This window comes from Clarias gariepinus, chromosome 9, assembly GCF_024256425.1.
Source record: "Clarias gariepinus isolate MV-2021 ecotype Netherlands chromosome 9, CGAR_prim_01v2, whole genome shotgun sequence".
Classification (NCBI taxonomy): Eukaryota; Metazoa; Chordata; class Actinopteri; order Siluriformes; family Clariidae; genus Clarias; species Clarias gariepinus.
The window spans coordinates 3,985,624-4,000,304 of record NC_071108.1 but is presented as its reverse complement, the minus strand read 5'-3'; the positions used below and the strand labels follow the sequence as shown (position 1 = coordinate 4,000,304).

Sequence of the window (14,681 nt, the reverse complement as noted above, 5' to 3'; positions counted from 1 at the left end):
ATGAGTTATCGTTTCCATAGAAAGAACTTGTTCACTGAGACTAATACTTAAATCATCCACTTTATGACGCCATCCCTATCGTTGATGATTTTCCTCTAACAGCATGACCAAGAGTGTTTTATTATTATGTGAAGTCATCACACAACCGTTACTTCTTCTTACTTCAAGTAAATTGTATCATTAACGACAAAATATATAAATAAGAAACAGAATCAGATTGTGGGACAATGAAATTATTTACTTCATAACAAGGCATAAATACAGTAGTGTCATTTTGTAAGCTAGCATAAGCTCATCAGTGTTAAACATTAATTTAATTTCTCTTTCACATACACACACATCACATCCACAGCATACCAGTATTAAATACTCGCTCTCTCTCTCTCACACACGTTGATCTCTTCATCCATACATTCTGAAACTTTTTCCTCAAGCAAGTGTCCCACTCAGTCTAATCTAAAAGTGTCACACAGGGATGACGAATAATGAAACATCAGACGCAGAGAAAAAGCTTGGTTTCGTTTTTTAACAATTCAGCACAAGACGAGACAGCAGACCGACTCTGTAATGGCCGGGTATTACATTTCTACATTGCACACACACGACTGAAGCAGCTGTTGCACTTGGAAGCTTCTGCAGTTATTTCTGCTCGCGTCTCCAGATGATGACCATGCCCGTGGCGTCGGAGGAGGCCAGCAGGCTCTCGTCACAGTTGAAGCTGACGTCGAGCACGGGGCCGCTGTGACCTTGCAGCTTGTTTACGATGGCCTTAGTGTTGCGCTCCACGTCGAAGAAGTAAACGCAGGCATCCTCGCTGCCGGTCACTGCGTCGAGAAGAGAATAATTAACGTGTAAAAGTTGAGCACAGAATGTAATGGCGTAGTATACGGTTCCTTTATTATCAAGAGAATTCAGCTTAGAGGTACACATCGCTCCTCCAGAGCACATTAGGTGATAAAATTTGTTTAACCCTCATGTTCACATATCATCATTATGGCTTACACTCAATGTTCCCGGTCACTTTTGACCGGAGCATTTTATGTCACTATAAATCGACAATAATGCATATGTTATCATATAATGTTATAATAGATTTTTTTTTTTTATCAACTTCAGCTCTTGTGAACATTACAAGTTTTGAACTTGTATTTGCTCTGTGTGCCCTGAAGGCCTCATTTGCCTGAACTCATACCAATTGTTTTTTAGGGGGGGAAAAACCTTATATAAATAATATTTTGATTAAAACAAATACTCGGATGGAACCTATTTACCTGTTTATTACAGAGCACTTCACTGAAATGTTTGCCCTGTATAACAACTTTTGTGCTCCTGGTCAAAACTGACTGATGTGATTTATTTATTGAAAACAAAAGCCCGAATGTACACAGAGAAAACTTAACTACATTACAAATATAATGCTTAACCAATGCACTGTATTTACAATTTTAAAAGTAACCTCGCTGTCATTTCTAGGACCCTCCCACAGCCGGTTTGTCTGCGTACACTCGCATGTTCCAGGCATACCATGACTTCACATCACATGCTGCTGTGCATACTTATATGGCACCGCACAAAATCAACACACCCACGTAGGCTTCCATATTCACAGGGTCTACCTCTTTCCAGGTGTTTCCATAAACCCCTCCCCCCTCCAGGATTGCCACGATCATGTCAATGGTTACAATGGAGTCTGTGAGGTAAAGTTAAAAACCGGACTTGATGTCACCCACTCGGGATACGGCATATCGGGTTAGAGTTTGGTTCCATTTTTTCCAAAACTTCAGCTGGGTCTTCCTCCTCGGGTTAGACTCTGTGTCATCCTCAACCTCGGACTCTTCCTCCTCTAAACCCTCCTCACTGTCAGCCTGGCTTCTCTCCTCCTCATCACTATCGTTGTCAAATATAATCCAACAGCTTCATGTGCAGTTTATCTCTTGAATGCAGGTTGCCATAGTGTGTGTGTGCGTGTGTGTGCGTTTTTTTGGTGGCAATTTTTATTAAAATAGTTTAAATGTATTTTATGTATCAAATGCCATGTGTGTCATCGAGCCTCATGAAAATGGATGAAATGTACTGCACATTTTTAGAGTGGAAACATGTAAATCGGTCAGACTTGACCGGAACACAGCATGAGGGCTAAAGAAAATGGAAATCTGTCTCATCCAAAGTCCTTTCTGCAAATAAACCTTGTCGAGTTCTTAAAGTATTCTATAAACATGAGCCAAACTTCATCATCTGTTCAGCCACTTGAACATTATGGAGGCTAAGCTGGAATGTCATCCATTATGCCAAGATCTTACCAACGAAACAGAAGCATGTGTTTGAGTGCAAGTGTAAATAAAATCCCGATGGAAGGACACAGCTAAAGTGCTCCAGTAACTGGACAGCAGAACGTGTGTGTGTATTGAGAGAGCTAATAAAGGTACTTTAGTCCTTACCGACGCAGGCGCCCTGCCTGAAGGACATGAGAGGACAGAAGATGCTGTGGAGATGCTGCGAGCCATGCTGGATGGGGAAACTCCTCTTCATCTGAAGAGTGCCTTCATTATCCACGACCCTGCAGAGCCAGAACCACATCTGTCATCCCAACAAACACCACCGCTACGCTGTTTTATTTTATTATATGCAGAATTCTCTGTGTGGATAATTATTTTGTTATTTCTGGTTTAGAGGACTAAATGTGTGAATAAGTGTCTGAGTGTGTGTGATCTGACCTGTAGAGCAGCAGCTTGTTGACGCAGGCGTTGATGAGCAGAGACGGGTCACGAGCCTCCCGGCTGATCCACGAGCGTGCAGAGATGCTGGAGATGGGGCTCCCTTCACTCACCACCAGCCTCTTCGCTTTAGTCAGCTTCCCTGAAAGACAACATCATATGACTTCAGCACACACACGCACACTGAACAGATAACATGCAACTAACTCGCTATCAGGTGACTCATTTTATATTTGTAAAGCCATCGCCACTTTACTTAATGACATTTTTAATTACTTCACTTCATTTACTTTAATTAATTTAATTTAATCTACTGTCACAATTTCTTCTTTAGCCCTCTGAAATAGCTCACAAGATACAAGATAATAGTCAATCTTATAGATTATAGATAATAATAGATCTTCGTCCTGTAAATATAATTTGGTTGGCTTCAAATCATGTACATAACTACGTAGTTCCTTTTAATATGTAACATATAACACAGAAATTTAATAAACATTTAGTGAAACATGACCATTCCACATTAATGACTTAAAAGAAAGAGAACCCAAAGACAAAACAGATCCAGATCCATAAATTTAGACAAATAAGAAAGCCTAACTAATTAGGACAAAAGTAAAATCTTCTAAACAGTAGCTCTTCTATTGAATCGGACTACCCCGGTCAGCCTTCAGTTCCTTCCTCAGAACGCTTTTGGTAGGTCTTGATCACTGAAGACCAGACTCTTGTCAAATCCTCACGCTTGCCCATTTGTTCTGTTTCCAACACTTCAGCTTTAGGGACAAAATATATTGTATCCCACCCTCTTACAGGTGCCAATGGTACAAAACCATCACCGTTACTCAATTCACCTCTCAGTGGTCATAATGTTATGGCTGATCGGGGTTTATACACACACAGTATATACTGAATACGCACAATGACTGTATCAACAACACAAGTGATGCAGCGTTCCAAAGTACTTTAGTAGATTTAAACACTTCAAAACCTTCAACACATATTAGACATTTATAATGACTTCACCTTACTTTAATTAATTTAATTTAATCTACTGTGATTCACAGCTCTAGAGATTATAGGAGCCGATTCAGTGCAATGGCCGAGTTGCGTTAATGAAGACATAGGCTATGTTCGCACTGGCTGAAGACACTCTTATGATTTTTTTTAACCCAAATGTGATTTTTTTTTTTGTTTGTTTTGGGCTGCCTGACTGCATACGGTTTTGACGATTCGTTTCGTATGTGGTCGTAGATCAGACACATATCTGATACGCGGTGATACGACTTAAATGAGAAAAGGCTGATCAGCGCATGTGTGGGATGCTGACGTTCACAGTCACCCCCAAAGTTTTATAGCAGCGCTAGCAATAAAACCGCTGAAGCGAGGTGTCTTCTTTCTTCTGGACCTCAACAAAGACAGACACGTCCACATTAGAGTCCATTTATAGCATTAAGCAGACCCCGTTATTTCACTATACATCAGAGCACTTGAGGGTTAAGGGCATTGCTCAAGGCCCACACAGGGACAACTTAGTGGTGGTGGGGTTTAAACCTGTACTACTAACCGATCAGTAGTTTAATGCCTTAACTACTCAGCTACAGATAAAAGTCACTTGTAATTATGAATGTGAATCATCATGACATGCAAATCCGATCTGACCAAAATAAATAAATAAAAACAGAATTGAGTGATGTGAAATTAACTTGGTAGATTTTGCCCCTTTTGTCCTGGTGAGCTTTGTTTTTCATGGCATGTTATGGGTGTGACTATAGGTAAAAAATCTGAAGTGCTACCCTATGACATCAACATATACACACGCAAAAAATTAAATTCAGTAAAGCCTTCACGAACATGGCAATATTTTTCACTTGTTTTAACCCGAACTTTACTTAATGATCAGTAAACAAAATCCACGGTAAAGATCCTCTCGATGTTTGTCTCCTTTCTGAGTGCGGATTTCATACTGTTCCGTCCTGCAGAGACATTATTGACAGTTCTCAAAGAGCTGAGACACTCTGGGTTTAGGAGCGTGGCTCACGGCTGTTATTAAACCCCCGACATCCTGCGTGTGTCACTGGCTGTTTCAAGGATTTAATCTCGCTCGAGATGCCAAAATCCAATCGCAAACTTGAAGAGTTTGTCCTAGAGGATGTTACCAGGAACTTTCATTTTCTATGAAAGAAATATAACCTGTCAGAAAGGAATGGAGTCCTAAATCATTTCCTTCCGGCGATAACCTGGGAGTTATTACCGAGCTCTGCAGAGACTCCGGATCTTATACAAGACAGTATCACTGTAGCTATAGCACACTGCAGAGAGAGAATAAATACAAATCCTTACAAGATCTGAAGAAAACGAGTGTAAGAAATGTTAATATCCCTAAAACACTTGTACATATTTATAAACACTAGTTGTTAAAATATTAACAATGAGTTTGAATTTGTTTCAATTCACTCTTTTTCATACCACACTGAATTCTACCTACATTTACAGTGCTGCATAAAAAGAAAATGTCTGGATCACCAAAATCATGACGCTTAAAGATCAGGTGTCGCTACCTGTGGCCATGTCGAAGAGGAAGGAGAATATGCTCCCTCTGTCATCGCCGGCCCACAGGATCCTCCCCGGGGCGTCGAACGACAGCGACAGCACGCGGCCGGTCAGTTTACTCGAGCCCCCTTTGACCTTTTTTCCCGTGGAGATGTTTACCACCTGCAGCAGGTGCTTGCTGTTTCCGACCTACACAGAAAACACAAGCGTGTGTAGACTTTTGCACACACACACATGGGCCACAGCTTTAGCAAGTCGTAGGAAAAAAGAAAGTACACCCTCCTTTAAATCCAGGTTTAAACTAGGTTTACGACTATCCTACTTCTACAGTAATTCTCAGACAGGTTTTTCTAAAGAAATGCACAGGATTGGTTGGAGGTGCGAGTACCTCAATAAACCATTTAAAGACTCTTAGGGCGTTTTTCACATTAGGCATGATTGATTTGTATCGAGCCCAGGAACGATTGTTTCCGAACGTTCACATTATGTTTGTTCTGATTTACACTTCAATACAGCAGGTGGCAGGATGCACCTACTTGGTTTGTGAGCCGCCAAGAGAAGAAGAGGACGATGAAGTTAACCTTTGCGCTGTGTCTGACATAATTGATAGTCTGGGAAACAAAAATGTATAGATTAACAATCTCGTGCCTTCTTACTTTATCAGCTATGGCTGTGGAGGTCAGATGATGGAGATTGGCGCGTGCTACGTGAACACTGAGATTTCGGAGGGCACTGATGCTGACGTTGTATTTAAACAGCGACTTCTACTTCTGTTCTTATATACGACTGGCTTCAATATCCGATTCGATCTGTCCCTGCTGTAACGTTCTCGAAACCAACTCTTCGAGTTCCGGTTCTCCAGCGCTGGACGACTGTGTTCTCACTGAGGAAAACGAACCAAAATTTTGTGGTCAAGTATTGCCGGAAAGCACTGCGGGACGTTAATGTGAAAACGCCCATAATGCTCAGCGATATTAAGGAGAACCCAAGAAGTACATCTCTGAACTATAGTTCTATGTTAGCTTGTTAAACGTTCATGTAGTCCAGACCTCAAGCCTAGAGATGCTGTGGCAGGATTGTAAGAAAGCTGTGCATAAAGCGTGTATCCCTACATTTTCCCAAAAACGAGTTTAGGGACTAATAAACATTTACTTCAAGTCATTGACTAAATTATAGGGTGTACTTACTTTTTATAGGGTGTTAGACCATACAATTGTTATTTCGGCCTTGCTAAATAAAAACAAAGTGAACTGAAAGAGGGTGTAATTTCTTTTTTTTTTTTACATGACTGTAAATTGTAGCAAGCTAAAACAGACTATTTCCTTTATCGCGGAATCCATACAGCTAAAAGCTCGCGCCTGAACTTGGGCACGCACCACGGTGAGGTTGTTATTCATGGGCTGGAAGGTGCAGCACAGGAGCTCGCTCGATTCCGGGTCGGCGACCTCGCGGATACATCGACCGTCCTCCGTGTTCCAGATACGCAGTGTGCCGTCCAGTGACGTCGACACGATGATGTCGTTGCTGAGCGACCAGGCGAAGTCAGTCACGGGACCGGCGTGCCCTCTCAGCGTCACTTTTACGGTCGGCGGAGGCGGGGACAGCGTCATGATCGACAGGGTCCCGTCCAATGAGCAGCAAGCAAGGAGATGCTTGTCGTCGTTGGCGAACTGCAAGCGAGGGACTGAGGAGGCAAAGCGGGAGCGGACGTCAATAAACGTTATAAAATAAACAGTTTATGAATCAGGGTAAGATACGACTCCGACACGTCTGGGGTTATTTACCAGCGGAGTCGACGTGTTGGTCGAAGATGTGATGCATGCCTGCGAAGGCGTAATTCTCGCTCAGAGTGGTGTCGCCTGCCATGGCACGACTCGCCTCTGCCACAGAGGTGGGCACCAGGCTGCCTGGAGGCCTGAAAAACAAACAAAAAAAAAAAGAATTGAGAAGGTTCTGTAGTTTATGTAACAGTGATAAGCAATGTGATGATATTCACTTCAACTTCAAGAATGAAGACAAAAGAAAAGACACTGGGTGCATAGCAGGGTTGCAAATCTCATACACTTTTCCTAAGCTATCAGTTAGAAAAAAAAAAGTCTCTCTTTAAGTATTATTTAAACAGCTCTATCAGCACAATCCAACAACTTGGTTATGTGAGACACATTTATAAAGGGCTTAAAATAATACTTCTCTGGTCCCTCTGTCTTCATTTAAAAACCAGTCCAATGCCAAAGTGTAATTCAGTGAAACCTCGGATTGCAAGTAACGCGGTTTGCGAGCGTTCCGCAAGACCAGCAAAGATTTTTAATACATTTTGACTTGGAAAACGAACAAGTCTTGGCTTACGAGTACCGAGTATCATGTATCACACATGCACTTTTTGTTTTGATGCTGAGCGTCACGTGATCATAACTGAGCCAATGGTTTTTTTCTCTCTTGCGCTGCGGAATTGTGGGTAATTGTCTCCCCTGCTGGGTCTTAGTGCTCCTCTCTCACTGGGTTAATCAACATCCGTGCACGCATGTACTGTTTACTATAACACTGTGACCACGTGCGTGTGTGTAAAACATATTTTATTTTGTGTTTGTAAGCGTGTGTGTACAGAGGGCGTGTACTGTTTCTTATAACACGTGTGCGCGCGTGTAAAGCAAAAAAAAGTCTCATTAGAAGATTAAAAATCCATTTTCTGCCTTTCTGTTTCAGCCAATCATTATGTGCGTATGCATGTGTAATTTGACACACTCACTTACACACACACACACACATACACACACTCTCGCCTTCAATTCTAAATAGCAATTAATCATTAACATGTCTAGTGCATAGCAGGTGAAAACGAGAATAGCCAATAAACAGAACCTGTAAGTCTAACTTTTAATCATGTGTAAATTGTTTGTAAACTCTGACCATTGACACTTTTTTTTTTATCATTTTGAGCTGAAACTCTTCAGTGGCCAACATTTTTTGATCATCCCTAAAAATATACAGTAATTAAATATAATCTTGTCTAATTTTAGCTGACATGAACATTAGGAACACTCGAAAATAAGCCTCTTTCAAGCAGGAAGATCGAGTCGAGACGATTGGCGGGGGGTGGAGCTTATACAGGGCTTACCTGTAGTTTTTGTTGCTGAAAAAAAAGAACAAAGATTCACGAAGAGAAGTGTATATTTGAGTGACTTCTCTGTAGCTGAATACAAAATACAGAGCTCATGTATCCCTGGTTATTATTATTCCTTATTATTCCTAGGTTTTAAAGTTTAATTTCATTTGGATTTTTTTTATCTTCTTGATACAAAAAAAAAACCCCATAAGAATACAATTATTTAAGGATACTGTACAATACAATGCAATTTAAGACTATAACTTTTTTGTTGAAAGGTCTTTATGCATCCATGGTATGATTTTTTTCCCCACATCACCTATTTTTCTCATACATACGGTATATCATACCGTTCTTAGATAAATTTTGCTACGTTCCAGTGAAGGCAGAACTCATTCAGGACACATTAGAACAGGACCGTACCTCTCCTCATACACTGCTCTGTTCATCTGGGCCTGGAGCTGATAGGAACCACGGCTCACTGATCGACGGTGACCTCGAGCGCCCTGAGCCCGGGAGTCTTCCTCAAAGTCCTGAAGTTACGATACAGAGAGAGAGAGAGAGCGAGAGAGAGAGCGAGAGAGAGAGAAAGTAAAGAGAGAAACAAACAGACATGGAAAGTGTAGATATGCAAATAATAAATAAGCTAGCAGACTAGGCTGGGTGGAAAGAGAAGCTTCATAACATTAGGGGAAAAAAAAGGTTTTCCTATTTGCTTGTTTATTTTACTGCTTCATTCTCAAAGAGCAGAATTCTAGAAAGCAAGTTGAAAAAAATATTCATAAAAAATTCTGTGGCACATAATATTTACGTTAACTTGATAGATAGCAAATGATAGAAATGTTACTCACTACACCAGAGCTAAAACTGCTAATGACAAACACATACACAACCCATGCAAAATCCCAGAGCGTAAAGGGGACCAGTCGCGCTTGGCTAATAGCTTTGTGTTTCATTGGGGTAAGGCTTTCAATCTTGACATTCATATTAAATGAATGCTTGGGAACAAATCTGTAAAAGGAGTAAATGCCAAAAAACATCAACTATCATGGTGTGCTCTGTTGATCCCTCTTTTGTCCTCCATCCCTCAATTGTTGCAGTTCTCAGACTCTTCTCTCCCTAGTCAGTCTGTATAACAGCTCAGGGACACTGACAGTAATGCGTGCCAGGTTTGTAAATGCATCCGTCAGTGTGGTTTCATCATCAGCGTGACTGTTCCCCTTTAATGAGGTTACACTGGACAATCATGGACAAGCTGCTGCACTTTTCGCTCAATAATTGAATCAATGTAATTTAACTGGCTGAAAGAAAAATTCTGACACCGAATTGACTGTGTTAATTAGATCGTATGTGTTGGATTGAATCTTTTTTTTGTTTTGTTTTCCTGAATGAATGCTTTGACGGGTTCTCAGTGAGACCCTGAGGAGCCTAACCTCCATGCGGTCCAGTGTGGTGCGGGAGCTGCGCACGCTGCTGGCTCTGAAGCTGCTTTGCTCGGAGAGCGGGCCGTAGCGCAGGGCGAGCAGCTGGCTGCGCAGACGCAGGTACTGCCTGCGCAGCACCGGCTCAAAGCCACACTTAGCGTTCTCACGGAGCAGCTGGCTACGCCGGCGGATGTACTGCGTGCGGAACTGGGGGAACGTAGGAGTGCGGTAAGCATTGTACCTATATTGGGGAAGACCGAGAAAGAGAAAAAAAGAAAGAAAGAGAGAAAGAATGTAAGCAATATATTTTTTATATTAGTGTATTTCCAATTTATACTCATAATAAATATTTCAATACATGTAGTGTGTCTCAAGGTACAAGTTTTCTCCAGATGAATGTTTTGGTGATGTCATGTAAATTTAGTCCAACTAAAGACTCCAGTAGAGTTAAACGTCACTGAATGTAGTCATTAATTAAACTAGAATTTAGACTTTTAGAGCTTTATTTTGGAAAATGTTTGAGCAGATTTTAGCAACTGTCTTGCAATCAATAGGGCTTTCAGTTTACATTACAGCTGAGTGGAGAATCAGTGGACTCGCCAACAGCGAGACAGGTGTAAAGCCTGATATGTTGTGCCCACAAGAGACTACATTCCCATTCAACAATCCCTCAACTATCATTCCTTCAATTCACCACGCCGTGATTTATTATTTTTCCAACTAACAAATCATTGATCTACGAGGGTGAATCCAAATTTATCCACAGTCATGTCAGTAAAAATAATTTTTCAACAGGCTTTAGTAAACAAGCGTTCGTATTCCCTCATTAAATTTTTTTTATTCTGAGCTGTGAGCCACAAATGCACCGCTATCTTCACTTCTTCATCAGAAGTAAGTCTTCATCGTCGTAGGGCTGCTTTTAGGGGACCTGATTGAGTGAGATCAGGACTATAGGGAGGAGGCCTCCAAACAAAGATTGTCGACAGTGTGGCCAGATGTGCATTGTCATGAAAGTTCACGGCGCTATTTTGGTTAGCGGTCCTCCGCGTTTAATCCAAAGTTTAAGCATCAGCTCTTCAATAAGCGTCTCACTGTAACGAGCATTGTCGATTGTTGAACCTTTTCTTCCTGAAGGTAATTTGATACTTCTGGCCTTTGAGAATCCTGGAAAACTGGAAGCGTTTCAACTTTTTCTCAGTTGGCGTTCCATACTCTGATGTTTACTCTCAGACTCGTGATGATAAATCCGTGTCTCGTCACCAATAATGACTCTCTTCAAAAAACTTTCACCTTCCTTAGAGTATCAAAATCCAGATTTTGTTTGCAGATATCCAAACACTTCTGTTTATGCTCTTCCGTGAGTTGTTTCGGCACCAGGTACACCCTCAGACCACAAAAAAAATAATCACTGCTTCTTTTTGTTTTCTGCAGATCACAAGCCGGGAATAAATTTTTGCTTGCACTGCAGTTACAAATGAACTGATGTAACACGATCACGCCTATATCAGTGACTGAGGAGACAGGAGCCTTGAACGTAAAGCGCTGATAAGACAGCGCGGCTGGGAGAAGTTTGAATAAAACTGGAGTGCGGATTATTTTTGACTCACCCTCCTATCATTCATTCCACTGACCAATCCCTGGCCCTAATTCCTCGCCTTGACAAATCTCTGATCACTGCTGATTGAGCTGCCCTCGTATTTTTTTTGGTTTTCCATTTAAATGTATTTTTATGATTAAGTAATCTCTGTCTATTTATCTATCTACTGTGGTACCTCGGCATATGAACACCCCACCATATGAAATCCTGCAAGAAATTCGCTTCTGCGTATGAAGCATTCGGGGGTACGTCCGGGAGCCGTTTAAAACTTGTTTGCATCAGTGGAAAGCCAAGTGAGTTTACATGTTTTTTTCATGGGTGTATTTGCATTTTTGGCAAGATTTCGTCAAGACATACTGTAGCTCCATGGGTCCCAAGAATGTTAGCAGGGAAGATAACAAGAAGAAAAGAGAGCTGCTTTCAGTTTCATTTTTAAAGCAGCAGGTGCCGGATCGTAAATTAAGGTTAAATGAGGTTTAATGTCTATTTATTTCATATTTTCATATTTATTTCATTTGCATTTCTTTTCTAAATGTTTTGATTGTTTTTATATGCAAAAATATGTTCATAGTGTTGAAAAATGGTAATATAGTTAATACTTTTGGGTGGCTGTAACGAATTATCAGCATTTACATTATTTCCTATGGGAAAATGCGTTTAGCAATATTAAATTTTTAGCCTTAAGAAATATTAATGTGTAATTATGTTTGTAAACAAAAAATTTTACATATCTTATCTGCATTCTTCTTTTGTAAACATGTACAAGATTTCTTCTATTGTTATTGATCAAACGTTTGCATCTAATCTTTGGAAATCATCATCCTCTTCCTCCGTCATTCATCCTGATCAGTTACTTGATGTGCAAATAATCAGGATTTTATCTGGTTTTGTATCAAATTCCAGTTATTCCACCCTGATGATAATGATGATGTCATCTCACCTTGCGTCCACAGCCAGCACCTGCTGCCACACTGCAGCCATTCCACACACACTCAGGGGCACCTGGAGACAAACAGGACACACACAAGCTCATAAAAAGACATACTGACTGCAATAAATAATAAACAGGCTAACTGTTTCTACATGTCTTCCGAATAGGGCAGGGCAGCTAACGCAGTCTAGCACAGTTTATCTCAGACATAAAGAAGTAGCTTTAGTTTGGTCATACACATTGCAGTACAGGTGAGTCACCCATGCTGAAGGAGTAATTCATCCCACTGACGCTGTTTTAATTCGTCTGAGAATCTCATAAACAAACCCAGCGATGCTCTGAAGCTAGTCTTAGCACAATGCTAAGGAAAGCTAACTAGCGTTAGCCGCTGTTTCAGACGGAAGCCAGGCGACTACATGATGTCAGCACGGCAAACACACACCATGACATCACTGCGGTTTTTAGAGATACTTTACTCCCCACGAACCTGAAAAACATCCATTTATTCCGTGCTAATAAACACCTACCTTCAAATTCCTTACCGGAACATTTTTCCCTTCCGGAAAGGAACTACCGGAGGAGGTCACGTGACGCGGACGGACCTTCCTTACGCCTGGAATTACGCCGGTCACCATGGCAACGTCCACTCTCGCGCACTGCCGTGCTAAGGCGGAGTGTTGCTTTACACATGCGCACTGATTGTTATTATTATTATTACTATTATTATTATAACTGCGCGTTAAATATGTAATATTGTAAATAGGAAATTGCGTGAAAAATATTACAAAACTACTTGAAAAAGATAAAAATCTTAAATAATAATAATAATTATTATGATTATTAATAATATTATTATTAATGATAATAATAATAATTATTATTATAAGTGTGCATTAAATATATATAGCGTAGAGAATATAACCAAAAAATCTGAAGAAAGTGCTTGAAAAATATTACAGAAATATTTTAAAAAGATAAAAAAATAATAATAATTTATAATAATAATAACAATCATAATAATTATTAATATTATTATTATTATTATTGATGATAATTATTATTTTTATAAGTGTGCATTAAATATATATGGCGTAGAGAATATAACCAAAAAATCTGAAGAAATTGCGTGGGAAATATTACAGAAAATTTTGAAAAAGATACAAATCTTTAGAAAATAATAATAATAATAATAATAACAAAAATGATAATAATAGTAATTATTATTATTCTAAGTGCGCATGAAATATATATAGCGTAGAAAATATAACCAAAAAATCAGAAGAAATTGCGTGGAAAATTTTACAGAAAATTTTGAAAAAGATAAAAATCTTTAGAAAATAATAATAATAATAATAACAATAATAATAATAATAATAACAAAAATGATAATAATAGTAATTATTATTATTCTAAGTGCGGATGAAATATATATAGCGTAGAAAATATAACCAGAAAAAACAGAAGAAATTGCGTGGAAAATTTTACAGAAAATTTTTAAAAAGATAAAAATCTTTAGAAAATAATAATAATAATAATTATTATAATTATAATTATTATTATTATTATTATTATTATTATTATAAGCGCGCATTAAATATATATATAGCGTAGAAAATATAACCAAAAAATCAAGAAATTGCATGGAAAATTTTACAGAAAAATTCAGAAAAAATGTGAAATGTTTAAAATTGTATGTTTTGTTTTTATTATAAATGCATGTTAAATATATAGTGTGGAAATAGTACAGACAAATTCAGAAGACATCATTATAAAATTTAAATGAAATAAAATTAATTTTTTTATTATAAGTGGGCATTAAATATATTGCGAGGAAATATTAAGTACAAATTCAGACAAAAATTTTAATCTTTAAAATGTATTATTTTTTTCCTGATAATGAGAAAAGATCTAGCTCATTACTCATTTACACACTCATCATCATCATCATCATCTATCCTGCTTTATTCTATAAGATCATGGAGGGCCTGGAGCCTATCCCAGGAGACGTAGGGCACAAGGCAGGGTACACATTGGACAAGGTGCCAATCCATCACAGGGCAAACACATACACACTTATTCACATACTATGGGCAATTCGGGAATGCCAATTAGCCTAATCTGCATGTCTTTGGACTGTGGCCCCAAGAAAACCCACCAAGCATGGAAGAACATGCAAACTCCATGCACACTGACCCTGAGGCGGGAATCAAACCTGGAACCTGGAGATGCAATATGACAGTGCTAACCACTAAGCCACAGACCTAGCACATTACTATTTGTAAAATAGAAAGTACACTTTTTAGCAATTTTACTTCAGGTATTCCCTATATACTGTATATATAAGGTCTTTATATATACACAT

At 39.2% G+C, this 14,681-nt stretch overlaps 1 protein-coding gene across 2 annotated transcripts; it reads right to left on the bottom strand.

Annotated features, from left to right (window-relative positions):
- Nucleotides 1-217: 217 nt before the first annotated feature.
- On the bottom strand, nucleotides 218-12,965 carry wdr13 (WD repeat domain 13). 2 transcript variants are annotated; one of them, XM_053503444.1, is made up of 10 exons: nucleotides 12,847-12,965; nucleotides 12,329-12,390; nucleotides 9,801-10,032; nucleotides 8,791-8,900; nucleotides 7,049-7,179; nucleotides 6,641-6,948; nucleotides 5,273-5,453; nucleotides 2,715-2,856; nucleotides 2,439-2,557; nucleotides 218-824 (listed from the first exon to the last, which is right to left on the bottom strand). In XM_053503444.1, the coding sequence occupies exons 1-10, from the start codon at nucleotides 12,952-12,954 to the stop codon at nucleotides 640-642; spliced, it is 1,578 nt and encodes a 525-aa protein (XP_053359419.1). In that variant the 5' UTR covers nucleotides 12,955-12,965; the 3' UTR covers nucleotides 218-639. The 2 variants fall into 2 exon arrangements, with proteins under 2 accessions (XP_053359419.1, XP_053359420.1); XM_053503445.1 differs by lacking the exon at nucleotides 12,847-12,965 and adding an exon at nucleotides 12,557-12,699.
- Between the last annotated feature and the right edge of the window lie 1,716 nt (nucleotides 12,966-14,681).